The sequence below is a fragment of the Mauremys mutica genome, chromosome 5 (assembly GCF_020497125.1).
Source record: "Mauremys mutica isolate MM-2020 ecotype Southern chromosome 5, ASM2049712v1, whole genome shotgun sequence".
NCBI lineage: Eukaryota > Metazoa > Chordata > Testudines > Geoemydidae > Mauremys > Mauremys mutica.
In genome coordinates this window covers 36,296,428-36,323,948 of record NC_059076.1, presented here as the reverse complement: position 1 = coordinate 36,323,948, position 27,521 = coordinate 36,296,428, and the positions used below count along the sequence as shown (strand labels likewise).

The window sequence follows — 27,521 nt, the reverse complement described above, 5'->3', positions numbered from 1 at the left end:
AATTACAGCACATCTTTTAGAAAAACATTCAATCCTAATGTAAACCTCATAACAGAGAATCCACCACAACCATGGGTAAATTGTTCCAATAGTTAGAATTATTCTCACTTAATTTTTTTTGCCTTATCTGTAGTCTGAATTTATCTAGCTTCAACTTCCAGACCTTCCATTTTATTTCTCCTTTGTCTGCTATATTAAATAACCCTCCATTATCAAAATTATTGTTCCCCATCCCCATGTAGGTACTTATAGTTAGTAAATAACCTTCTCTTTGATAAGCTAAATAGATTCACTCTTTGAGTCTCTCACTAGAAGGCATGTTTTCCAAATCTTTAACCATTCCCGTGGTTCTCCTCTGAACCTGCTCCAATTTTTTAACATCCTTCTTGAAGTGCGGACCCCAGAACTGGACACAGCATTTCAGGAGTGGTCACAGTAGTGCCAAATACAGAATACAACTTCCTTAAAGGTTTTTCATCAAACTTCCCAAAGTCAGTCACAGACACCTAATAAAGTTTTGTTTTCAAAGGAGAATTGTTAGAAAGTTATGAACATGTATAAACAAATGTAACATCATAAACCATTCTGCATCCTTAAATATAACTAAGGTTAAGATTTTGTCACTTTTAGTAAAAGTCATGGACAGGCTGCAGGCAATAAAAATAAATAAATAAATAAAAATTGCATGGGAGCCATGACTATCACTAAAAATAATGGGGAGAGGAGGGAAGGAAGAAATGACACCTGGAGCCCCATGGAGGGGACTGACAGCCCCAGCCCCACTGCCATACGGGCTGAGGCAGCGGCACAGCCCCTGCTCCAGCTGCGGTTCGGGGGCTCCCGGCTCCACCCCCACCCTTGACAGCTGAAGTCGAAGTCACGGAAATCCAGTAAAGTCACAGAACTCATGACCTCCGTGACTAAATCGTATCCTTAGTTATTAAATCACCACTGGCAAATGCTACAATACATTGTCTATGCAAACTTTAAACAAATAGGAACAAACGTTTCTTCAAACTTGAGAAAGGAGACATGTTTAGTCCGCTAGATCTGAAGCATACAGTATATTTTCAGTCTGCTGTAGATGGAGAAAATACACAGATTTACATTGTTAAGCATATTATAGAAAAAAAGCCAATCTAGAAATTAGCTGCATGGATATTTATTAAATGAATTATGTTATACTTCACATATATTTTTGTTTTGAAGAAACAAGATTAACAGACAGCTCTGTTACTTCTTCAGTTTCTTTTGGGCAGCCTTCTTCTTGACCATTTGTAACCTTTTCATAGCATTGAGCTGTGATTCCTGAGAAGTCGGGCCCTTTAGGGACAGTGACTGATTGCCAGAATCTGCACTTGATTTGCTGGTGCTGCTCCCGCTGTTACCTGTTGTGCTACTGCTTCCATTCCCACTATTCACCTGGCTGCTGCTGCCTGGGGCCGTGCTGCTAGGACTAGGAAGACCGACTTTGCTGACATTGTCACTGCTCACTGAACGACTCAGACCTGTTTTCCCCAAGGTCAGAGGTGGAAGAGGTTTTAGTTGAACAGGGTTTGTGGTGTTGTTACTGGAAGCTATTTTTGACCCTAGCCCTGTTTTCGATGTTGTTAACCCGGACAAACCCACAGGTTTCTGGTTATTAGAGGAGGCTGCAGGTTTTCCGCTGGTACTCTGTGCTGTTGATCCCAGTTTGGCGGTTGATGGACCGGTGGAGGAGGTTTTGGCTGCAAAAGCCGCCCATCCAGTAAGGCCACTGGTTGCTGAAGAGGAAATGCTGGTACCGGTTGAGTTCCCCGAAACTGCTGCTGTGGTCTAAAATCAATCAATCCTATATTAGTAATGTTTGAACACATAGCAGGAATGGTTCTGATCAGACTTCAGATTCAGATTCTTTACACAAAAATATCCATTAGACAATATTCTTATATTTCATCCTGGATCATCTCACCCAAAAGCAACACAGAGAAAGGAAAGGAGACAGGTGCAGAGCCTTTGTCTTCACTGAAAATGAAATTATTACCATTTCTTTCCTTTTTTCTAACCAGCGAACAGGACACCATATGGCACAACGATCCTTCACTAAACTACATAAAAAGACAGTCAATCTGAAGTAATTAAAAAGATCAACACTTGTGAAGTATAAATGAGAAAGGCAGTCCACTAGATTGTGTGTGATTCTGTTACCTGGAGCTGCTTTTTAAGAAAATAACAGATGGTCTATCACATAATCAGACCTCAGGCAATGAAAATAATGCAGATACCAGAGTTTCTTGAACATTTTATAAAAACAGTGTTTTCCCCCAGCCCTCCTGATTCCTGTCCGCCTGTACCTGCCATGCCCCCACCACATACACACTTAAACTGTCCACAAAAGTTACTGGATTTGTTTCCATTTAGTGTTTCTGTTAATGCGCTACAATAAATAATACCAAGCACTTCATCTTAAAATAGCTTTAAAACAGTAATTAATCTTCATAACACCTCATGAATAGTCAGCCTTTGTTTACATTTGAGGAAAACTGACACATGGATATTAAATAATTCACCCAAAGTTATTCAGTGAGTCTGAGTTAAGGCTTAAGGGTTCTCCCCTCCAATCTTCTGCTCAAACCATATTCTCCTCCCCACCAGCACATCCATACAGTTTCTAAATGCTGAGAATTATGACTGAAATTAGGCATTGATCCTGCAATTATTTATGCGAGTAACTTTTCAGATGTATAAAGTTATTCACATGAATACTTGTTTGCATCATAGGCATCATATTATCCATATGGGCTCCCATACATGGAAAGCAGTTAAACATATGAATAACTTTATGCACGTGAATAGTTCTTCTGATTTCAGCATGCTTAGGCTTGGTCTACACCTAATACTTACATCAGCACAACTCTGTTATCCAGAAAAAACCAACCCCCTACAGAAAGAGTTATGCCAATAAAATCCCCCATGTTGACGCAGCTATTCTGACAGAAGAATGCTTTTGTCAACATCACCAACATCATTTGGAGAGATAGTATTCGCACACCAGCAGAAAAACTTCTTCTGTCATTGTATGCTGCAACTACACTAGCTATGCTGGCATAGCCCCCCATAAGGTAGACACTGTGACACTGGCAGACCAGGTGCCAGCTCATTCCAAAGCCACTGGGGCTCACTGAATGCTGACAAATGCCTAGCTGGAAACCAGTCTGGCTTGCCTGTGCGTTAGCATTGTTAAAATAGATATCAGAGTTACAAGAATGCGTTTAGACTTCATGAAATGCTTGCAGGATGCTGCATGTATTAATCTTAATGATAACATCTGTATCCTATGTTATAAGGTGATATTTAAGTATTTGCTCTAGAACTATAAAAATGCTTGCTAACACTGTAAACCCCATAGTCAACAGACAAGCATTACCAGGTGTGAAATACTACAAGAGGTGTCATCTCCTCCTCCCAAAAAAGAAAGTCTACAGACACCAATCAAACTATTGTGGAGCATCAATGAACAAAAGACTTATTTGATTGCTTCCCCCAACATCCATGAAGTGGGTACCCATACAAGCCCCTCATCCCACTGCAGCTTGAACTCTGGGGGAAGGGAATAAAAATCCCCGTTAAAGAGAAATTGTGATCACTATGTTGCTTGAAATTCAGAGAGGGCAAAATTTTTAAGCAAGAGCAAGCTCCCCAAGCTGATTGGTTTGGATTAGCCCTAAAGGATATATAGAGCTTGCATATTATAACAGCTACTATTATGTTTTGGAACATTCGTATGTGTATGTTTACCTACTTTAACCTTGTAAATAACTCTCGTTTCTTTTTCTTAGTTAATAAAGCCTTAGTTTATTACAGGACTGACTGTCAGCACCGTTTTTGGTAAGAGATCTGAGGTGCAACTGACCTGGGGTAAGTGTCTGGTCCTTTGGGACTGGGAGTAACCTGAATATTGTTTTGACTTTTGATGTAAGAGATTATCTATCACAAAGGCAGGCTTGCCAGGGTGGCAAGATAGATCAGACTGCCCAAGGGAACAGTCTGTGACTCCGTAGTAAGGCTGTTATAGAGTTTGTGGAGCTCCCACTTGTTATTTGGCTGGTGAAATCTAACTATAGAACATACAACCCATTTGAGGGTTTGTGCCCTGTTTCTTGACAGTCTGCCCTGAAGCTGGCACCCACACTCGTGGGCCACTCTAGACAGCTTGACTGACATAGCCTTACAGTTTCACACGCACTTAAGTGCTTTGCTGGACTGGGGTCATAGTTTGTTAGGCTACTCAAGATATTTATTATGCTGTTGCTGCGGCTTCTGGTTTATCTCCTTTTATCACCTCATGACAATCTTTAATACAGAAAAATAACCCAGAGAAGGAGAAACATGAGACAAGGTATAGAAGAGGAAGGGATCTCACAAATTAGATCTTACAGAAGCAACGGGGCTTCTCCAGTATCATAAGAGAAGTCTTGCAATTGCAAATGTATGCATGTTACTTAAGAAAGGATGTGAATTGCTATCCTTTTTATGAGCGTAAAGAATTCTCACTTTTATAGAAATGCCATTTTAAAAAAACAAACCAGAACAATCTACTTTTTTCCCCTCCTTATAAAATCAAAGTCAGAAAACTGAAAATTCACTATGTTACAGCACTACCAAATACAGATAAGGGCCTGTATTGGGGTTTTGATTATGTTAAAGAGAAAAACAGCTGTACAAAATTTAAGCAAGAACATTTCATATATGCAATAAAATAAAAGCACTTAGAGAGAGAGTTTAATGTACAGCACCTTGACTTCTGTCCTCTTGAATGCTAGGAAAGTTGTTGGGGTATCCAGCTTGAGCTTAATTTCAGGTTTCTTTACCAATGGATCTTTCACAGTTGGTGCTACTGAAACTACTGCAGGAGCTGGTTTCTGAGGTGGTTTCTGAGTCTTTTGAGCCTGCATAAATAATAATTAAACTCAAATTAGTTATGTTTCTGTACTAACGACAAAGAGTTAATCAGAGTGACAATAAAAAACATGAGTATTCTGAGATCACAACATTAGCCAGTAGAATACTATCTTAGATGAGACCTGGAAATTAAGCATTGAGAAAACAGGTCAGGTGGAAACCCAGCTTAGATTTGTAGGGAGGTTTCCAGCTGACAGGTAGGTGAGATTGAGTCCCATACCATGGGAAGATTCCAGCAACTGACAGGCACGCTGGGTGGGACCATATATTTGAGAGGGTAAACAGAGGCGGGAGGAGGAGTCAGTAGTTCGACCTGATGGAGGAGTGAACAGCACTGGTGGATGAAGGGACAAGGAAGGAAAATATTGGGAAAGGTTATGGTTAGAAACTAGCTTCTGGGAAGCAGATTGCAGGACTCTTTTCAGAGAAAGCAGGTAAGGTGGCAGCATTTTTACTGAGGTAGCAAAAGGAAACTGTAGCCTGCAAAGGGAAAGCTGACGTATGGTAGTTTGATGGGGAGGTGAGTGTGACGTGCTGTACCTTGGGGGAACACACTATGCCCCCATGTTCATCTTTATAAAATGACTGTGTGGTATCCAATGCAAAGTTTGTCATGTTAGGTGCACCATGAAGAGTCATGATGCACTGAGCATGGTTGTTATAGTGATGTTATAGTAATTGACAGGTTTCAGAGTAGCAGCCGTGTTAGTCTGTATCCGCAAAAAGAACAGGAGTACTTGTGGCACCTTAAAGACTAACAAATTTATTTTAGCATGAGCTTTCGTGAGCTGCAGCTCACTTCTTCGGATGCATAGTAATTGTTACAGTAATGTTTTAGTAAGGTTATAAGTTATAATTTCATGTATATAGTATATATAATTTCATGTATATAGGCTGAAAATGTATCCTCATGGCTTAAAGAAAGCCCAGGCAAAAACTCTCCAAGAACAGAGAGGCAGTTCACACCTCATCAGGACACGTATGGGACAAACAGGAACAAAGGACGCTGGCCTAGGAAACAACAAAAGGATCTGTTAGACTCTTGACTGAGTCACCCCCCTTCCTTTGGTCAGTTTGGAACTGCGATGAGGTAATACTCACCTAACTCTGAAAGGGGGGAGGCAAAGCCAAGAGGGAAGAGAGAACATGATGAAAGGGAGAGACGTTTGCCATGCACTCTCTCTTCCACTTATATCTACAGACATCACCACAATCAGCCTGTGGTGAGGAGCTTCTAAGTTTCTAGAGGCACTGAAAGTGTTAAGATCAGCTTAGAATGCATTTTACTTTTATTTCATTTGACCAAATCTGACTTGTTATTTGACTTTGATTTATAATCACTTAAATTTATCTTTGTAGTTAATAAATCTGTTTGTTTATTCTATCTGCAGCAGTGTGTTTGGTTTGAAGTGTGTCAGAAACTCCCCTTGGGATAATAAGTCTGATACATATCAATTTCTTTGTTAAATTGATGAACTGATATAAACTTGCAGCATTCAGCAGGCATAACTGGACACTGCAAGACAGAGGTTCCTAGGGTAGTATCTGGGACCGGAGATATTGTCTAGTGTAATTCGGTTGCACAGTCCAAGGAGCAGTTCCATGCCAGAGGCTGGGTAAGCAGTTCCATGCCAGCAGAGCAGGGTAAGGCTGGCTCCCAGAGTCAAGGATTGGAGTGACCTAGCAGACTACCTAGCAGACCAGTCCAGATAACACCAGAAGGGAACGTCACAGTGAGCGTGAAATATTTATATCGGTGGATGAGTATGGTACTTCAGTGCAATTTACTGAGCACAAGTAACCAGTCCTGAGTTCAGAGGACTGAAGATAATCAAAGTACTAAAATGACTACTGAAATCAATTGATAACTTTCACCGACTATAGCAAAAACATTTTAAATGAGATTTTCCTAATAGAAAGGTCATTTCAACAGGTAACATTTTGCTGGGTTATCACAAAGTAGCTTCAAAATTTAACAAAATTTCTTCTGTATAACGTCGCAGTTTTAAAAGCTCTCAGAATTCAAGATGAATGAGCTAATGATTTATGTTTAGTGCAAATAAAAATGTTTTCTTACTCCAGTGGTAACTTACTTTTATGTTATTTTCAGCTTTTATAAATTGTTTCTAATACCAAAAGACACTTTTTACCAACAGATTTTGACTCCTTATGAAACTCAGAAGTCAACAGCCTGCTTACTAAAGAAATTAGTTAGATGCTATCAGGTTTATTTCTTATTTTGGCTTGTGGATCTCTTCTGTGCTAATCCCAGATGCTTTTGTTTGCTTGTAACCTTTAAACTGAACCCCCAAGAAAGCTATTTTGGGTGCTTGATTTTTGGAATTTCTCTTTTAAAATCTAGCAAAAGCCTAAGTTCCAGATGTATTTTCTTTCTTTTTGTTTCTAATAAAATTTACTTTTTTTAAGAACCGGATTGGATTTTTAGTGTCCTAAGAGGTTTGTGCATGTTGTTTGATTAGCTGGTAGCCACAGCTAATTTCCTTTGTTTTCTTTCTCAGCTCTTCCCCAGAGACAGGTATGTGTGAGAAAGGGCTTAAGGGTACCCCACAGGGAGGAATTCCCAAGTGCTCCTTCCTGGGTTCAAAGGGAGTTTTTTTGCATTTGGGTGGTGGGAGCATTTACCAAGCCAAGGCCAGAGAGAAGCTGTAATCCTGGGAGTGTAATACAAGCCTGGAGTGGCAAGTATTAATTTTTAAAATCCTTGCGGGCCCCCACTTCCTGCACGTGGAGTGACAGAGTGGGATTTTAACCCTTTACAGGTAAAGCAAGCAGAAAACAGACACCAAGAGGGATTTTACAGCTAACTGGCTGGCTGGGTGTCCATAAGGGAGCTCCCCCTGCCCTTCAATTATCACACAGCCCAAATGAATTGCTGTCTCCAAATACTACTCATGTTAGACAAAAAGCTGACTCTTACCATTCTCTTCATCTGCCTGGTACAGCGGGCACAATACCACACGAGGCGAGGATCATTGACTTCTTTGTCTGTCACCTGAGGTTTATGACAATCCTGGTGATAGAGATTATGGCACTCCTGACACTCTACTAACTGATTTCCAGAAGTAACTGTCATTTGCCTGCAGAACAAACAGTTGAGAACACGTTACTGACGAAAGCACTTTAAGGTTATCTAGTCATTGTAATCTTTGCAAGGCTTAATATAAAAAATTAGAAATATGCTTACGCTATGGATACGCTTTCTATTCTTGGCAAAATGAAAAAGATCCCTTTTCTACTGAGTTCTTCCTAACAACCATCTTACAAACTTTTTGTTGCTTTGAAGTAGACTCTAAAGAAAAGCTAAGAAATTTAGATTATTATTATAAACACATCTACAAGTCACCTGTAAAGGAAAAAGTCATTTGGTTTGTTCCCTTATCATGTATAAAGCTATGAAAAATGGTCTATTACTATTACTAGTACTATTACTATAGTATCTGAGTGCCTAGGGAACAATATTGTAAGATGTTGAACTGTATTGTTCAACGACAAATAGAGTCTCAATGACAACCATTCTTATACTCCTGGGGGAATTCTGTGCCACTGTGCCCGTGCAGAATCCATGTGCCATTCAGAATTCCAACCCCCCGTCCACAGAAAATACATTCTGCCAGAAAGGAGTTGCAATTACTCCTTTTGACCACCAAGGGCTGCTGTGGCACCAGAACAGAGAGCAGCCACTCCCAGCAGCCCCAGCTGCAGATAGGGAAGAGAAAGAGGCTGCCTTTCTCACAGCACCCTGCCCATGGGGCCAGGTCAGGAGGCACAGAATATGGGGGGATGGACAGCATGGGGCACGTGGGACTGCTGGGGTGTGTGTGTCACAGACTGGAGTTCAGAAGGGCTAGTGTGGGGTAGGGGCTGAGTGGGGGTGCAGGGACACATGGGGAGAGGGAAGTGGCAGAGTGGGGGTGCAAGGACACCTGGGGATGGGGGGTGCAGGGACACATAGGGATGGGGGGTATAGGGACATATGGGGGTAGGAGCAGATGTGCCTGAATGAATGAGAGAAATTAGGGGTCAGCATGGTAGAGGCTCCCTAACAATCCTTCCCCCCACCCAACATCTCCCACCCACACTCAATAACCCTCCAAGTTTACACCCAGGCTCCCTCCCAGCAATTACTTCCCTCTCGCTCAGCTCCTCTGTTATCCTCGACTCCCCTGCTTCTGAGGGAGGTGGGAAATATGTTTCTGTATTGTAGTTTCAATGAATTATTACTCATAGTTATGTATTAATTTGACTAGTAAGGAATATATTTTTGTTGTTGTCTGTAGTGCTACAGACATAGTTGCTGACAGGTATTTTAAAATAAATTACCAAAATAATTGAAACTGGTGTGATTATACTGTGCTATTTTGACAAATAAAATATGCAGAATTTTAAAATAAAATATTGTGTGTGGAATTTAAATTTTTTTGGCACGGAATTCCCCCAGGAATTCCAGGACTAATTCTTTCAGTTAAAGGAGTCAAAAAAACCCAGGATGCAAGTAGTACACTATTTTATGGAACTTTTGGTAACCATTCTTCACTCCCCATCACAGACAGACATTAGAAACATAAGATAATGCCAACATCATGGAGAGATGGAACAGAAAGGTTTGGCTATGCAGTTCTGCTTTGAAACAAATATGTAAGCTGGTGATGAGGACTTAGTTTTGTGTGGGCTTCTGCTGAAAAGAATCACATTGTGTAAGTGACAAATTAGTGACGTGGTCAAATTATGTCTGTGGTCAAATCGCATTTTCCTAATGATTTCTTCTTTCAGATGACAAATCAGGCTATTTAATTGCTAAGCTGCTTTTGCTCATCTCCCTGAGGAGCAGGTACCTCAGTAACCATGGAAACTCTATTTGTGGATGGGTGGGGAAAGGTAGTACCTTTTTTCTTTATATAACAAGGAAATGAAATCAGAAGAGGTTGTCGATATAGCTTGTAAGAAAAAATTCTGAAAAATATATATTTCTTTTTTAACTAGGCTATTTAAAAAACAAAGGAGGAAATGTTTCAGAAATTCTGGAGCATGTTATTTATATTCAGGATATTTCAGAAGCCATTTGATTCTTGAAAAATAGATTGGGTCAGAACAAAGCATCTCTCTTTCAACTGCACGTGACAAGGGAACTGACTAATCTCCATATTTTAAAACTATAAAGGACAATTTTGGATGGATTACAAAAAAATAAACTTTTCATGCCAAGAAAAGTCAAAGCCTGACTTACTTTAAGCTAGTCTTTAAATCAAGAGACAGCCTGAATGGTTTTGTATCTTTTAAAAATGGAGACAAAATTAATTTATTCATTATAGTTTAGAAGGCTATTCTTGAAAAGAGAATGCGGATTCTTCCTAAATGCTCTCTCTTTGACAGGACTTCAACGTCACCTGCAAGTCACACACAACATTTTCCTTTGTAATATTTTTGCTTTTGATTCTTTAAGGTTCCCATAACTAGTGACTTGTGTTTTTTCCTTAAACATCTGTAGGCGGAAGGGAGGGCCAGGCATTAGACCTGGGGGAGGAAGGGGGACAAACTTTTTGGCCCGAGGGCCACATCTGGGTATGGAAATTGTATGGCCGGCCATGAATGCTCATGAAATTGGGTGCTGGGGTGCAGGAGGGTGTGAGGGCTCTGGCTGATGGTGCAGGCTCTGGGGTGGGGCTGTGGATGAGGAGTTAGGGGTGCTGAAGGGCTGGATGTGGCTCCCGGGCCATAGTTTGCCCACCTCTGCGTTAGAGGGAGGAGATTTTGTACCTCCCTCCCTCCCAGACTGACATAAAAAAAACCAAAAAACAAAAAAACCCAGAAAATAAAATAAAATTGGGGTCACTCTAGAACTGCTACTTGCACTCCTCTAATTTGCAAAGCTGCACTCAGATTCCACTCTACAATAGTGTGAAAAGTGAATAAGCAATCTCACTGTTAGTGCACGTTTCAGGGAGTTAGAACACTTCCATTCTAATGCTGGCTCTGCAGTGACTTGCTAGGTGACATTGAGCAAGTCACTTCATCTCTCTGCAGTTCAGATTCCCTATGTGTAAAATGGCAATAACACAGACAGCAGTACAGATAAACTGGCAAATGACTTTTTGTTCTGTGTTTGTACACTGCCCTGTCACACAACAGGGTCCTTGCCAGGATTGGAGTTCCTCAGTGCTACTGCAATGCCAATAAGTTTTAATAATATTTGGGCTCTCCTTTTCTTCTTAATGCAGTTTAGCTAAGTGTTTCACATTTGGATATGAAGTTTTCATTAGCAGTTAGTCAAATATTACAAAGTTTCACTTTCAAAACACTATACATATTTGCTTTACTTTACAGAATTCAACACCTTATTGTTAAAATGTTGTGTTTAACATTGACACTTTTTTTTAGATTTTTAAAAGAGTCTAAACCATATTTGTTTACAATATTCAGTATTTCTGCTCAGATTAAACAAAAAAGCACCAATGTTGAAGCGGCAGTTAATACTGGAAATCCCAGCCCTAGCAACTGAAGCCTCATTCAGTATGTCTTAATTAAAATAAACAAACTTTCTAATTCAAGGCTATAGCAGGACACAAGCATTAGTGTCTTTGAGTAGTACTGAGGAAACAAGGACAGGTAAATAAAACATTTGACAGAGTAAGAATGCTTCTTACATTGCTGTAATAAATCTAATAAACAGCATCTTAGCTGCTGTCTTAAAGTGTGGTTGGGATGTCGTGCACAGGCCTGTATTCTAAGTTGCCCCAGGTAACAAAAGTTCAACTCTGACTATTAAATATAATTTTTATAAAGGTAAGCAAAAGTTGAAGATAGAAAGACTGGTCCAAACTGTATTTTAGTTAGAAGAACTGGGATAAAGTTGTAACAAATATGGCAACTTCCTGCAATTTTCTTGAAAAATCTTATTGAATTCAGTCTAAGTATCTTTGGAGTCCATTGTACTAAATGTAAAGTTTAAGTGTTAAGTATATTTCTTGGGAAATAGCTAGAGGAAAGTTAATGTAAATTCCCCAATTCTAGTTATGCAAAAAACCTGATTTTTGAAGTTATGCCCTGAGCAGAGGGCTTCTGTCTGCCAATTATCTGTGCCCAGAGACTGGTGACCAAAGGCCGAGGCTATTGCTACTCTACAGAGCTTGCAGCTGTGCCACTGTAGCACTGCTAGTGCAGTAGCTCTATGCCAACAGGAGAGACCTCTCCTCCTGACACAGCACTGTCCACACTGGTGTTTAGGTCAGTGTAACTTACATTGCTCAGAGGGGTGGCTTATTCACACCCCTGAGTGACATAATTTATATCGACAAAAGGTGAGCTGTGTACGTAGCCTGAGCTGTATAAAGAAACAGCTAAAATGGCCAGACTTTGTTCTGGTTCTGAATCTGAGACAGTTATAGACTTGTAACTATGGTGAAACCCAGCTGTGGTTTTGAAGGCTGACACCACTGGGCTGGATTTGGGGGTGACTTCTAGTTAGCTCTTTAGCATGCATGAGGGTTCTTTTATTGTTTTTAATGTTTTTTCTGTAATGCTTTCACCTTAAGAATAAGGTGCTAGCTTTGAAAGAGCTGTGTGGTAACTTGTCATCGCTGGCAATTACATTGGGCATAGCCTTCGCAGAGAGAGTTAAGTGGAGCTGGTAGCCTTTTAGGTAGTCTGGCTTGCTGAGGATATCACAGTGTAAATAAGGGAACTCCAGTCTCTGCCGAAGAGAGATTAATAGATTCTAGGACTGGAAGGGACCTCGAGAGGTCATCGGGTCCAGTCCCCTTGCCCTCATGGCAGGACCAAATACTGTCTAGACCATCCCTGATAGACATTTATCTAACCTACTCTTAAATATCTCCAGAGATGGAGATTCCACAACCTCCCTAGGCAATTTATTCCAGTGTTTAACCATCCTGACAGTTAGGAACTTCTTCCTAATGTCCAACCTAAACCTCCCTTGCTGCAGTTTAAGCCCATTGCTTCTTGTTCTATCCTTAGAGGCTAAGGCCTGGTCTACACTAAGGGGGGGTGTCGAACTAAGGTACGCGACTTCAGCTACGCGACTAGCGTAGCTGAAGTCGAAGTACCTTAGTTCAGGCTACTCACCCGTCCAGACGCCGTGGGAACGAAGTCCGCGGCTCCCCCGTCGACTCCGCCACCGCCACTCACTCCGGTGGAGTTCCGGAGTCGACGGGAGCGCGTCCGGAGTTCGAACTATCGCGTCTAGATTAGACGCGATAGTTCGAACTCCGAGAAGTCGAACGCCGCCCGTCGACCCGGCAGGTAAGTGTAGACCTACCCTAAGATGAACAAGTTTTCTCCCTCCTCCTTATGACACCCTTTTAGATACCTGAAAACTGCTATCATGTCCCCTCTCAGTCTTCTCTTTTCCAAACTAAACAAACCCAATTCTTTCAGCCTTCCTTCATAGGTCATGTTCTCTAGACCTTTAATCATTCTTGTTGCTCTTCTCTGGACCCTCTCCAATTTCTCCACATCTTTCTTGAAATGCGGTGCCCAGAACTGGACACAATACTCCATTTGAGGCCTAACCAGCACAGAGTAGAGCGGAAGAATGACTTCTCGTGTCTTGCTCACAACATGCCTGTTAATGCATCCCAGAATCATGTTTGCTTTTTTTTGCAACAGCTTCACACTCATATTTAGCTTGTGGTCCACTATAACCCCTAAATCCCTTTCTGCCATACTCCTTCCTAGACAGTCTCTTCCTATTCTGTATGTGTGAAACTGATTGTTCCTTCCTAAGTGGAGCACTTTGCATTTGTCTTCATTAAACTTCATCCTGTTTACCTCAGTCCATTTCTCCAATTTGTCCAGATCATTTTGAATTATGACCCTATCCTCCGAAGCAGTTGCAATCCCGCTCAGTTTGGTATCATCTGCAAACTTAATAAGCATACTTTCTATGCCAATATCTAAGATGTTGATGATGATATTGAACAGAGCTGGTCCCAAAACAGACCCCTGCAGAACCCCACTTGTTATACCTTTCCAGCAGGATTGGGAACCTCAATTGCCCCTCAAAAGGACAGGTAATACCATCATTAATACCATCTAAAAAGTCTGTCAAATAGGGGTAAAAGACTCTATTCAGCTAAAAGGGAATAATGTAAATTGTTAAAATGAAAGCTTTACTTAATACTTTGCATTTCAAATGCTTTAACTGTTTTTCCTTCTTTTTCTGTGTCTTTAATAAAAGATTAAAAAAAGACTTTCTCCCATTTATAACAATCATCATAAAAGTCTGCAATAACTTGACACAAAAATTCAAACCACAATTAAACTGTTTGAAGTTGTAACTGCAACAACTTATCCATTGTTGGACCCGAGATACTCCTTAATTAATACAGCAAGAGCCTGAAAAATGACTGAATAAGTAAGTAAATAAATAAGATAAATTTTCTTATTCAACAACTTTGATCCCTATGTGAGTGTGTATTCACAAAATACATGCTTGCTACTTTTTCCTTCTACTAGCCCTGCAAAGCTTGTACGTCACCAACAGAATTGTCAATTAAGTTCAATTTCAGTCATTATTAGTGGTGAAGATGCATAAGTCAGGCAAACCCATCTTGACTCATGAATTCTAAGATAAATTTTCAGGGCTGGCCATTCAAAAAAACAAAACAAAAACAAACCATTTTTACTTGCAAACCAACTGAAAATCATTTTGGAAACATGGAAAAACATAATATGTTATCAATGTCACTTTTAAAAAACACTTCTAAATAGACCCTAACTTGAAGTGCACTGCTCATAGGTAGTGATTAACTGCCAAGTTTGGCTACCAATATTTAAAATTAATACTTGTTGTGCTATATTTATATACTGGCTACTTACGATGTTCAATGATTCTCCCCCTCCACCCAAGATGTGCAGAAGTCTTACCATTGGCAAAACATTGTTATGGTAAATAATTCCTCCAAAGACTTGATATTTGTCTTACTGTGACTTAGATATTTTTCTTCTTAAAGACCTCACGTTTCAGGAAAGCATCTGTATTCAGGAAGCCACTTGCTTAAGTCCCATTGAAGTGCTTTCTACAATCAGGTCTAAGATTATTTATAAAATAAAAAAAACCTCTGGTCTAATTTGATATGGAGACACAGAGATGACAAATATAGAACTAATTTGTCCATTTTCATAGAAGAACTCATAGAATGAGTGTGTGTGTGTGTGTGTGTGTCTGACAAAGCATGAGTCACTTACCGGCAAACAACGCAGGCTAAGCCCATTTCCATGGCAAAATCATCAGCACTGGTTTCATCAAAACTAGACAGATCAGGCATGGATAAATCCTTGCTAGTCTGGACTGTGATAGGGGACGAACGAGCCTCTTGCTTCTCTAGCCTGGGTTTCTTTGGAACATCAACTCCTTCACCAATTTCCACTTTCATCTATTAAACACCACACACAGAGATGGTGAAAATGTGAAAAGTTATTGGTTAGTTGTTATCTAAACAACTAACTGGCATAATTAATTTACAAATACAAGTAGGTAAATTATGCACTGTGGATCTGCACAATACAGCTGGCACCCCACCAAAACATTTGTGAACTAAAAGCGTAGAAAAGTCATCAGTTGTACACCTCACAATGATTTGTAAAAGGTTCAGTGGTCTTTTTTTTTTTAATATAACAGTTTATTGATTCTTCTCCTCCCAACGAAAAGTAGTATATAAAGACATTTGGGAAAAGTTATGATAAATCCTCTGTTGTACTGTCGGGTCTGTGCTAACTTATGATCCTATGGAGCGAGAGGTGACATGCTGCAGATGCAGCTAAAATGAGTCAGAATAGCCAAGTTCTGCGTGAACAATTTGGTTTTGGATGAATAATAATTTTAAATTCAAGCACAAAAGGAGCTCTTTTAGTCCACAATTATTTCAGTATTAGAACCAAAATTGGGCTTACTTTATCAGCAGTCCTCTTCTCTGTTTCTTTTTTCACCTTTTCTGTTGTGATGGGCTTGCCATTATTGTTGCCTGAAGGCAGACTGGACAAAGCTTTAGGCTCCTGCTTACTGGAAACTGGCTTGGTAATAGACACTTTGGGTTGCTCTACTTCCTAAAAAGATGAAAAAAATGCTGATAAACATAACACATAAGACACTTGCTACTTTGCAACTGCTTAGGTCACAAATCTAGGTAAGCATCACATTTTCTATACACTCATTTAAAAAATGGCACAACATTGTATAACCAGTTGTATAACAAGTGTTTCCATTTTTTTATCTTCTTAGAGGTAAATATTACTGGGATCTAGAACAACATTAACCAATCAAATCATATATGTGAATAAGTGTACCGTGGCCCTCTGGAGTGAATTCTACCTCACTTCCATCTCCTCTTATTATTCACCTTTTCAGAGAGAGGTTTGTTTATTTTTCTGGATACCTAAGTGCATCTTCCCTTTGGAACGTTAATATCAAAGGCAAAACTTTCATACTTCCAAAACTCACAGCCACAATGAGCAGATATTTTCAGATAGCTCTGATGACAAAATTCAATTTACGTAACCATATATAAATTGGCTTCTGGTGTCAGTGAACATCAATATCTCATTCCTTCTGGGAGGAAAATATTGACCTTTGCTTAATCTTGGTCAATATTTACCTCTTGGGTCAATAAATCTTGATATGCATCTCAACACAAGTCAATAACTGCTTATTTGTGTCAGTGATGGATAATAATCCGGTCAATTTTGAACATAAGTGATTAAATTAGTCCCCAAAGCCAAAGCAATATGTGTGAAAAGCAGAGACTGAGCAAGGTGCCATGACTGAAATTTCAGTTACTTTGGGAACAAGAAACCACAACTGGGCACTTAATACAGGTTATCCACTTGGCAGTGGAAAGCAGTAGGTTAATGGTGGGGTCCCTTTAATATAACATTCTCCATCTTAAATAGTGTTTAGTACTTGTTAGCTTAATGCACTACTGGAAGAAGCTCAGACACTACAGTGATGCTCATGTTATAAGAACCTATACAGAATAGAACATGAGACAATTTTTTTTTCATTCGTCAGGTGTGCTAGTTGTTTTGGTTCTGCAAATCATTTTGACTTTAAAACCTGCCCCTCAACTTTTTTTCTTCTTCTTGCCGCATACAAATTAATCAACAGAAAGAATGTACAGAAAACTGATGTGGTTTTACCATTATCTGGCTACATTGCTTAAGATTTACACTCATCAACAATAATTACCCTGCATTTTTATGAGCTTTTAGTTCTAATTTCTGATTCAGGATGGATAAGCAACCTGGTACAGAAGTAACAGGCATACCACCACCAAAGCCAGGATAAAAGTATTCAGAAAGCACCATGTTACAAAGAGCCCCTCCCACCCTAACAGGGAACAGCTCTCTTCCAGGACCAGACACTGTGCCACTGAAGTCACTATGAATTTTTCCTCTAACATCAATGGCACCAGAATCAAATGCATAAAGGTCAGTGATCAAGTAATAACATAGGTACTCTGCAAGTCTGTTTTCTCCCCCTTTCTGACTCTCATAGTTCTTCAGCTATAAAACTTGAAACAGGAATAGCTGGAGCTTTAATACTGCATATAAAAATGACCTACATGTTCTATTCATGTGAATACCTTTTGTGAAGGACGATAGCTTGAATCAATTCCTCTGGCCAAAGACTCATCCAGCAGAGCTTTTAGCTTTTCAGCAGAGTCCTTACTCTTTGAATGCAGGAAGCCCAGGGCTTTCAAAAAGATGGGATCAAGTTCCAGGTTCACTGTAGCAGCCATAGTAGCTTCTTTGAAAGGAAATGAAAAAGAGGACATTGAGCTTTATTCATGTGGAGTACAACTCAAATGACACAACAGCTAATAATCTCACAGACAACTCTTTTCAGGAGAAGAAATGGACACATTATTTATCACATCAGTTCTAGGAATAGATATGAATTTAAAAAACAAAACTGATAAACAAAGCCACAAAAGCCAACTACCTTCCACCTCCATTAGGAGACCCTGAATTTGCTGTCTTCTAGAAAGACAGAGTAGCAGCATCTTATCCCACAGCTGAAGTAATGTCAGATTCTGAATTTGGCAAACCCAAAGTCAGAAAATCAAATGTGCTGTATTGATGAGAATGCAACGCGTATTTCAGAATATCGTTATTCAGAACATAAGCAAAATTCAAGTGTAATAAATTAAAAGTGAGTGACAGCTTTAAGAAAAGAAACTAATAGGCTGTAGATTTCCTCCTTATATAATAAAATACTTAACTTTCATTGCATGCACACTGCATTTCATCTGGTTGCTTACTAACACCAACATGTATTTGGAAAAACAATTTTCTTTGCAGACACAATTTCACTTTTCAGAACAATAGCTTCTCATTATAACACCTAGAACAGTTACGTCACAATTTTTGGTTTAAAAAAAATGATAAAATCTAGATGTCAATGGCTTAATTTTAACTGACAAAGCAAGGAAATTAAGTATCCAGGCTATTATTTGTCCAAGTTCTTTTGTGATTATTGAGTACATTTGATGACAAGTAAAAATTATCTAGGGTTTGAGATGCCACAATATACAATGAGGTGAAATAAGGGAAAGGGACAGAATTAATTTTAAAATGTCTTTTCTTGATAGCAGCAATTTTTTTCCACATCTGAGTTTTCTCTGCTCAGTTAAGCCACATAACTAATTCTTTCTACCTAGATAAGCAAGGAGCTGTCAGTCTCAGCAACATAAATTCCAGGAAACAGCAATTACATAAGAGATCCTCCTTACAGAAGAAGAAATTCTCCCAAATCAGCAATATATCTTTATTATTTCAGTTTAAGGAAAGCTACAGCAAATAAGGCTTTCAGTCTTTTCTAAAAAGCATGAGATGTAAGTATTCCTAATCCCTTTTATCATCATGCCACATTTATTGGGATTTCTTATTTCCAACCCTATAATTTAGAAAACTCTTTTAAAAGAGCATTCATGCCACTCTCCTAAAAAGTACAGCTTGGACATGTACTCTGGTTCCAGCTTGCAGAGCCTCGCCTGACTGAATTCTTTTTTATGTTAAGCACAGTGAAAATAGTGAGCTTTAACCTCTCTGGACAATCCACCAGCAGTGACAAGCTGCTCCATCATTGCTTGCCTGGAAGTCTCCAGGAGTCTTTATCTCATGCTGGGCTTTCACAAGACACTAGAGAATCACTCTACCAAGATCATCAAGGAGTTCAGCATATAATAGACTTCATAAGGATTTTATCAATGGACCCAGCAGAGAGCTAAGAATTCTATTCAGAACCTTTTCTCTATTCCTTAATCATTGCTTCTTGTCAAATCATATCTCAGTGGCCACAGAACTTCTACTAGTATCTCCTAAACGCCAGTAACTCTGGTTTTGTACTGATCAAGCAAAGACTACAGTGTAAGCCCATCTCAGGGCAACTCAGTTTTGCTTTGATGTCTATAAAAATGGAATTCAATGCACATGGAAAGTGGTTATCCTCCTCTCTCATACATCCACCTATGGTAACTGCTCAGGCCACTCTTGTGATCTGTGGGCTGTATTACCTGTTCTTTTTCTTTGTTCAGTATTTACGGTCTGCGTTTCAGTAGCATACACTGTATCTCTAGGTCTCTGTTAAATACCCAAAGATATAAAGTATGTGAGATAACAGAACCCTTATCACAGACATTGGAATAATGCACTGCTTGAGGAACTTGAAGTTCCTTTCTTGTGAGTTTTCCTGTTTACAAGTCTCTATATAACATATTGACATAGTCAGAACAGATATTAGTAACCAGCCAAACTCAGGATGCCGTCAGGCTAAATGTGATTTCTTGAATTAAAAGAACTCTGAGAAAATGACTACGAGCAATGTTGAGTCCAACAGCACAAGGACAATTTTGTTTTCTAACAGGTAACAGTTCGTAGATCTAATTCTAACTTCAGCTTTTAAGAACTCCACTGTCAAGGAATTGTTAAAAAAAGAGCACTGTTTGTGTTCAATCATTTGATCTGCATACCATGGCTTTCTATCTCTCTTCTGACCTCAAGGTTAATATCATAATAATGCTACATACCAGTACTGTCACAGTTAAGAATTTGTCTGTCTCTACTGTAATCTCTCATTTTCAGGGGGTTTATAAGGCTATTTAAAATATGCAGAGGCTGAAACTTGGCACACAAGGGCTCAGCATGAAAATGAATTTTCAATTTAAAAAGATCTATTTTGTTGCTTTTTAAGATAAAGAAAGTGGGAAAATTTATTTACCAGAGTGAGATGCTCATTTGCTAACTTAAAAATGGACTTGATCTGCAAAAATAAGGTTGATGATCTGCTCTCCTTACATGCACAGGTCTCTTACCGGAACACAAAAACATAGGAAGTTTTATACTGGCCCACTGTCTGTCTGGTCCAGCATCTTGCCATTTACAGTGGCCAGTATGACAAACGTTACAGTAATGAAAGAAAGGACGATCCAGTGGTTAGGTCACTAGACTGGGGCTTGGCAGACTGGGGTTCAATTTCCCCCTCTGTCACAGACTGCCTTGAGCCAATCACTTAGTCACTCTGCAACAATATTTCCATACTGCACAGTTATGAGGAGAAATAAAGTCAGTGAAGAACTCAAATACTATGGTAATGGAGGTGATATAAGTAGTATCTTCGATAATATGCAAGAAACCCCATAATGCACAATTATGAAATAACCTCCCACTATGGGAAGTTTCTTAACTGCTGTCAGTGGTTGGCTGAGTAAGGCCTGAGAGCTTATATCTCTAATTTAAAGAAAACAAAACACCAAAACCCCTCCACCCCATATAGTGAAACCAAGGATATTCTCATTCATATATATGTCTAATACCCCTCTGAAGCCTATAAACCTCCTGGCCTCAATGGTATCTTGTGGCAATGAGTTCCACACTAATTATGTACTATCTGCAAAAAGTATTTGCTTTTATCATTTTAAATGTATTCATTTAAATCTCAGTTTAAAGGTCCTCTTGTTCTTATATTATTGAAAAGGATAAATAGAAGCACCAACTTTACTGTTCATATTCTACTTATTATTTTGTATATCCCTTTTGTGTCTCTTCTTATTCATCTCCTCTCTCAACTAAATGAACCCATTTTTTTTCACGTCTCTTCATATGGAAGTTTCGCCATTCCTCTAACTATTTGCATCATCTGTTTCTGAACTCCTATTTATGTCATATCTTTTTTGAGACAGGGTGCCAGAACTGAACACAATATTCCAAGAAAGGGCACACCACTGATTTATATGACAGTATTATAACAGTGCAGTATAATCAATCCCATTCTTTATAAAATCTAACATTGCTTACTATTTTGACTACTACTAATTATCAAGAAGAGCTTTTTCATTTACAATAACAATCTAGGTTGTCTTTAGAAATAGCTACCTTAGAATCCAGAAATGTGAATTAATAGTTCAAGGTGAAATGTATTGGAAGGAAAATTTTGTAGTTGTCAATACTAAATTTCACTTGTCAACATGCTGACAATCCAGCTGTGTTTTTTTGGTTCCACTATTCATCACAGTCTTCTCTGGTTTTGACTATTTAAATAATTGTATGTCTGCAAATTTTGCTTTTCCCACCCCTTTTTCAGATCACCAATATATTAAATACCCACTCTAGCAAACTGCATGCACCCACCGCCCAATATAATATATTGCCTGGCTAAAAATTGACCTTTTATTCTTACTCTTTGTTTACAGTTTTAGATCTCTGACAGAGCACGGCCTTTCACAGAAGGGCTTTTAGCCTCTCATTAGGGACCCAAAAAGCTTTTTGGAAGTCCAAATAAATTATATTCACCAGTTCTCCTTTATCCATTATTTAGTAAATTAGAGCAATATAATTTTTAGGGCTGTTGAATAATCGCAGTTAACGCACGCAATTAAATTAACCGTGATTAAAAAAATTAATCATGATTAATCACACTGTTAAACAATAGAATACCAATTGAAATTTACTAAATATTTTTGGATGTTTTTCTACATTTTCAAATATATTGATTTCTATTACAACACAGAATACAAATGGTATAGTGCTCACTTTATATTATTTTTATTACAAATATTTGAATGGTAAAAATGATAAACAAAAGAAATAGTATTTTTCAGTTCACCTTATACAAGTACTGTAGTGCAATCTCTTTATTGTGAAAGTGTAACTTACAAATGTAGATTTTGTTGTTGTTACATAACTGCACTCAAAAACAAAACAATGTAAAACTTTAGATCATACAAGTCCACTCAGTCCTACTTCTTGTTCAGCCAATTGCTAAGAAAAATAAGTTTGTTTACATTTACAGGAGATAATACTGCCCTCGTCATGTTTACAATGTCACCTGAAAGTGAGAACAAACGTTTGCATGGCACTTTTGTAGCTGGCGTTGCAAGGTATTTACATGCCAGATATGCTAAACATTCATATGCCTCTTCATGCTTCAGAGGACATCTTCAGAGGACATTCCAGAGGACATCTTTCCCTGACGATGATGCTTGTTAAAAAATTTGTGACTGAACTCCTTGGAGTAGAATTGTATGTCTCCTGTTCTGTTTTATCCGCATTCTGCCATGTATTTCATGTTATATCAATCTGGATGATGACCCGGCACATATCCATTTTAAGAACACTGTCACAGCAGATTTGACAAAATGCAAAGAAGGTACCAATGTGACATTTCTAAAAATAGCTACAACACTCCACCAAAGGTTTAAGAATCTGAAGTGCCTTCCAAAATCTTAGAGGGAAAAGGTATGGAGTATGCTTTCAGAAGTCTTAAAAGATTAACACTTGGATGTGGGAACTACAGAACCCGAACCACTAAAAAAAGAAAATCAACCTTCTGCTGGTGGCATCTGACTCTGATGGTGAAAATGAACATGCGTCGGTCTCCTCTGCTTTGGATCATTATTGAGCAGAACCTGTCATCAGCATGGATGCATGTATTCTGGAATGGTGGTTGAACCATGAAGAGACATATGACTCTTTAGCGCATCTGGCACATAAATATCTTGCGATGCTGGACAGTGCCATGCGAACACATGTTCTCACTTTCAGGTGACATTGTAAACACGACGTGGGCAGCATTATCTCCTGCAAATTGCAACCAAACTTGTTTGTCTAAGCGACTGGCCGAAGTAGGACTGAGTGGACTTGCAGGCTCTAAAGTTTTACATTGTTTTATTTTCGAATGCAGTTATTTTTTGTCTCTAATTCTACATTTGTAAGTTCAACTTTCATTATAAAGAAATTGCACTACAGTACAGTAACTCCTCAGTTAAAGTCGTCCTGGTTAACATTGTTTCATTGTTACATTGCTGATCAATTAGAGAACATGCTCGTTTAAAGTTGTGCAATGCTCCCTTCTAACGTTGTTTGGCAGCCACCTGCTTTGTCCACTGCTTGCAGGAAGAGCAGCCTGTTGCAGCTAGCTGGTGGGGGCTTGGAACCTGGACAGACTGGCAGCCCCATCAGCTCCCTATTCCCCTAAGTTCCCTGTGCAGCAACCGCTCAGCAGGCTATCAATCCCCTCCCTCCATTTGTGCTGCCTTATAGAGTGTGAGGCTACATTAACGAGTTAAACCTTGAGGGCTCAGCCAATTGCTAGTTCATCATTTAGCAGTAAGGCATTCAGCTGTCCCTCCCCTCACTGCCATGTGCTGCTCCCTGGAGCCTCTATCTTGCTGTGTCGGGGGGAGAAGAGGGGTGACTAGGGGGGCTAATGTCAGGGTGTCCCCCTCACCCCTGCTCCCCACTTACCCCATATTCCATAGAGCAGGGGGACACATGACGGGGCTCGACGGAGAGAGCTTCCTGGCAGCAGCTGCCGTCTCAACTTGCTGATCAACTTAAAAAGGCAGTGTACTTAAGAGTGGGGTCAACGTACTTAAAAGAGCAATGCACATCTCTCTCACACACACAGGGTGTGTCTCTGTCTGCCATGCTGTCTCCCCTCCCTCCATTTGTGCTGCCTTATAGAGTGTGAGGCTACATTAACGAGTTAAACCTTGAGGGCTCAGCCAATTGCTAGTTCATCATTTAGCAGTAAGGCATTCCATGGGAAATATCCCACCCTCTGACTTCACCACCTCAACCAAGCTTCACAACCATCATCGCTGTGTACCAGTATTGTTTGTTTAAAACTTATACTGTGTGTGTGTGTGTGTATATATATATATAGAGAGAGAGAGAGAGAGAGTCTCTTTTGTCTGGTGAAATATATTTCCCTGGAACTTAACCCCCCCTATTTACATTAATTCTTATGGGGAAAGTGGATTAGCTTAACATCGTTTCGCTTAACGTCGCATTTTTCAGGAACATAACTACATCGTTAAGTGAGGCGTTACTTGTATTAGGTGAATTTAAATAAACTATTTCTTTTGTTTTTTACAGTGCAAATATCTGTAATAAAAATAAATATAAAGTGAGCACTGTACGCTTGGTATTCTGTGTTGTAATTGAAATCAATATACTGAAAAATGTAGAAAACATCCAAAAATATTTAAATAAATGGTATTCCATTATTGTTTAACAGTGCGATTAATCGCAATTTTTTTTAATAGTTTGACAGCCCTAATAATTTTCCTTTGCAGAGTAAGTGCTGGTTTTTGTTTTATATTCAATTTTCCTTGTACTTCAGTGCAGTTCATTAGTCTGTAATTACCAGGACCATCCCACAGCCTTTTTATATGAAAGTTAAATTTGCTACTCTCCAGTCCTCACACAGAGGGAATTATGTTAATGAAACTGAATTTTTTGTTAGTAGCTCAGCCACGTAAGTTCCTTCAGAACTCTGATTTTCACCATTTGGTTCAGTGACTTCTTGTTCTTTATCCATTTATTCCAGCACCTCCTCTTCTGAAACCTCAGTCCTAAAGAATACCTCCAGCTTTATTACATGAAAAGTAGGGGTCTAGAGCATGTATCTCCAAAGGTTCCTTTGTGATTAAGAAAGAAGCAAAGAATCAGCTGAGCTTTTCCATAATTGCTCCCTTCTCCCCCTGCTAGCCCAGGAAACCCAACAATTCTCTTGGAGGCTACCTGCTTCTAACAACTACATATTTTCATCTTTGTATTAGGTCATGCTAATTGCTGTTCAGATTCAGTTTTAGTTCCTATTTTCTAATTTTCTTGCCCTAGTTCACATGCCATTGTATTGGTCCATCTCTTTCACCAGTGGGCCCTGGAAAAGGAGAATGGTTAAGGAGTTGAGGTGATCCTGCAGTGTCCATCTTGGGGAGATTTTTCTGGAGAGGAGGTTATGTAGACAGACACGCTGAAGGGGAACCTGGATTGAGGACACACTTTGTTTCTGCATTCACATGACTTACTGATTGCTGCCTAAAAACTGCCTCACTTAGGGGAAAGGCCATAAAGATATTGGATACTGCCTGAGTGCATGTTATAGTTTGTTGATTTAGGTCACTGGTTAATTGTTTCATGGTTTATATCTCAATTGTTTATCCTCCCCACCTATTCCTAATCAATGCATCACCTTGTGTAATAAACAATTTGCCTACTGAAGCTCACCAGGTTCTGGAGAACCCTTAGATATTGTCTTCATGAAGATTTTCAGGTGGAGGATCGAGCTTTGGTTAAAACTGAACTCGGGGACCAATCACAAGGCCACAATTTTAACCTCTGTAATATACCACCTTGGCTGTAAAGATTATTTACATTCATAGATTCCAAGGCCAGAAGGGACCATTGTGATTATCTAGCCTGACTTCCTGTATAGCACAGGCCATAGAACTTCCCCATAATTTCTAGACCATCTCTCTTAGAAAAACATTCAATCTTGATTTAAAAATTTCTAGCGATGAAGACTCCACCATGGCCCTTGGTAAATTGTTCCAATTGCTAAAAAATTACACCTTATTTCCAATTTAAATTTGTCTAGCTTTAATTTCTAGCCACTGGATCGTGTCATACCTTTCTCTGCTACATTGAAGAGCCCACTATTAAATATTTGTTCACCAAGTACTCAGACTGCTGCAGTCAAATCACCCCTTAATTCTCTGTTAAAATAAACAGATTGAGAGCTCCTTAAGTCTCTGATTATACAGCATGTTTTCTAATTCTTTATTCATTCTTGTGGTTCTTCTCTGAACCCTTTCCAATGTATCAATATTGTTCTTGAACTGTGGACACCAGAAGTGAACAGAATATACCAGCAACAGTCATACCAGTGCCAAGTACAGCTTTATATTAGGTTCCCTTTAAGAAGGGAGCAGTGATCTCAAGTCTACTAATTCCCTGTCTTGAGAATTTTTTAAATATACAAAATCAAAATATAAAGGTCAAAAAGTGATTATAGTCTTTCACCACTGCAAATTTTAAACCACAGGCTGACTATGCTACAAATGAAGATAAATTATGCTCAGATTACATGTATTCTTAACTGAATATTTGTTGATCTAATCCCTCAACCTGCTGTCTGTCTGGTTTTAGATTGTGAGCTCCTGGGGGCAGGGATTATGCCTTCTTCTCTATATGGAAAGCACTTATCACATGATGGGGTACTACCACAAAAAGAATAACTCTCCAGAGCCAAATCTTTCAGTTTTATTCCAATGTTAACCGTTTAACTAGTTTGCATTTAACTCACGTGTGAATATACAGACTGCATCTTCAAAGGAAAATGTGTTTTAATCTTGAAAGAGATTTAAGTATTCAAGTGAAGCTCAAAAAAACATACAATCAGAGTTGGAAAAGACTTATTAGGACCAATTCCCTGACAGAAACAAGTTCCTGCTAGCTGTTTATAACAGCAGCACCCAGAAGCACAGCTAATGAGAACCTTCCATTATCAGTTACTATAGTGACCTAAACTCAACACTACCTACAAAAATCAAGTATGTGCATCCGTGTGGCAGGACAGGGAAATTATTCGTTGTGTACAGCAAAAGACAAAAACAAAACTGCACTGAAGATTAAAGCAAAATAAAGTGGCCATTCTCCTACAAGGAAACTTCAGCATTACAAGGGGGCAAGGAAAGGGCCTCGTCACTAGGTCGATAATAAACCAATGGTTTGTACAGTGGTAAGTTTCCTAACAGACTGAAACCAGCAAGCCAAAAGGGAGGGAGTTGCTCGGCCCAGTGACCAGCCCCCTGCACTGCAATAACACGACGCTGCCCCCCCTGGTCCCACAGCCTGAGCCCGACTCCCAGCCGGGCCCGGAGGGAAGCCTCGGCTCTGGACCGGGGCAGCTCGGTACCGCTGGGTGTATCCGCGGGCTCCGTCCCTGCCCGGGCTGTGCAGCGCCGAGCTCGGCCCGGCCGCTCGCGGGTTAGGCCCAGCGCGGGGCTCACGGACGGTATGGGGGGCGGAGCCTATGCCCCGTCCCGTCCCCGGACCTGCCGCCGCCCTGGGCCCACCTCACCCGGCTCTTCCCAGGAGCCTCCGCCCGCTCCTTACCCCTCGCCGCTGGCCCGGCTCCGTCCCGCCTGCCGGTCCCCGGCGAGTGACGCAGAGCGGAGCCCGGGCGGCGGGAAGGGCCGGCGGGAGGAGGCACCGCGGCGGCAGCGTGCGGAGGAAGAGGCGGAGCCAGCGAGGAAGCG

The 27,521-nt window shown here is 39.8% G+C and overlaps 2 protein-coding genes across 2 annotated transcripts in view; one reads left to right on the top strand and one right to left on the bottom strand.

Annotated features, from left to right (window-relative positions):
- Positions 1-1,130: 1,130 nt before the first annotated feature.
- Positions 1,131-27,515, bottom strand: INTS12 (integrator complex subunit 12). Its single transcript, XM_045019002.1, has 7 exons — positions 27,379-27,515; positions 17,559-17,722; positions 15,871-16,023; positions 15,166-15,353; positions 7,880-8,039; positions 4,776-4,928; positions 1,131-1,815 (listed from the first exon to the last, which is right to left on the bottom strand). The coding sequence occupies exons 2-7, from the start codon at positions 17,712-17,714 to the stop codon at positions 1,234-1,236; spliced, it is 1,392 nt and encodes a 463-aa protein (XP_044874937.1). The 5' UTR covers positions 17,715-17,722; positions 27,379-27,515; the 3' UTR covers positions 1,131-1,233.
- The window catches only part of GSTCD (glutathione S-transferase C-terminal domain containing), a 136,669-nt gene continuing 135,861 nt past the window's right edge, over positions 26,714-27,521 (top strand). Inside the window, exon 1 of the mRNA XM_045018998.1 lies at positions 26,714-27,001. The gene's annotated coding sequence lies outside the window, so the exon portion shown is untranslated. The remainder of the gene's footprint in view (positions 27,002-27,521) is intronic.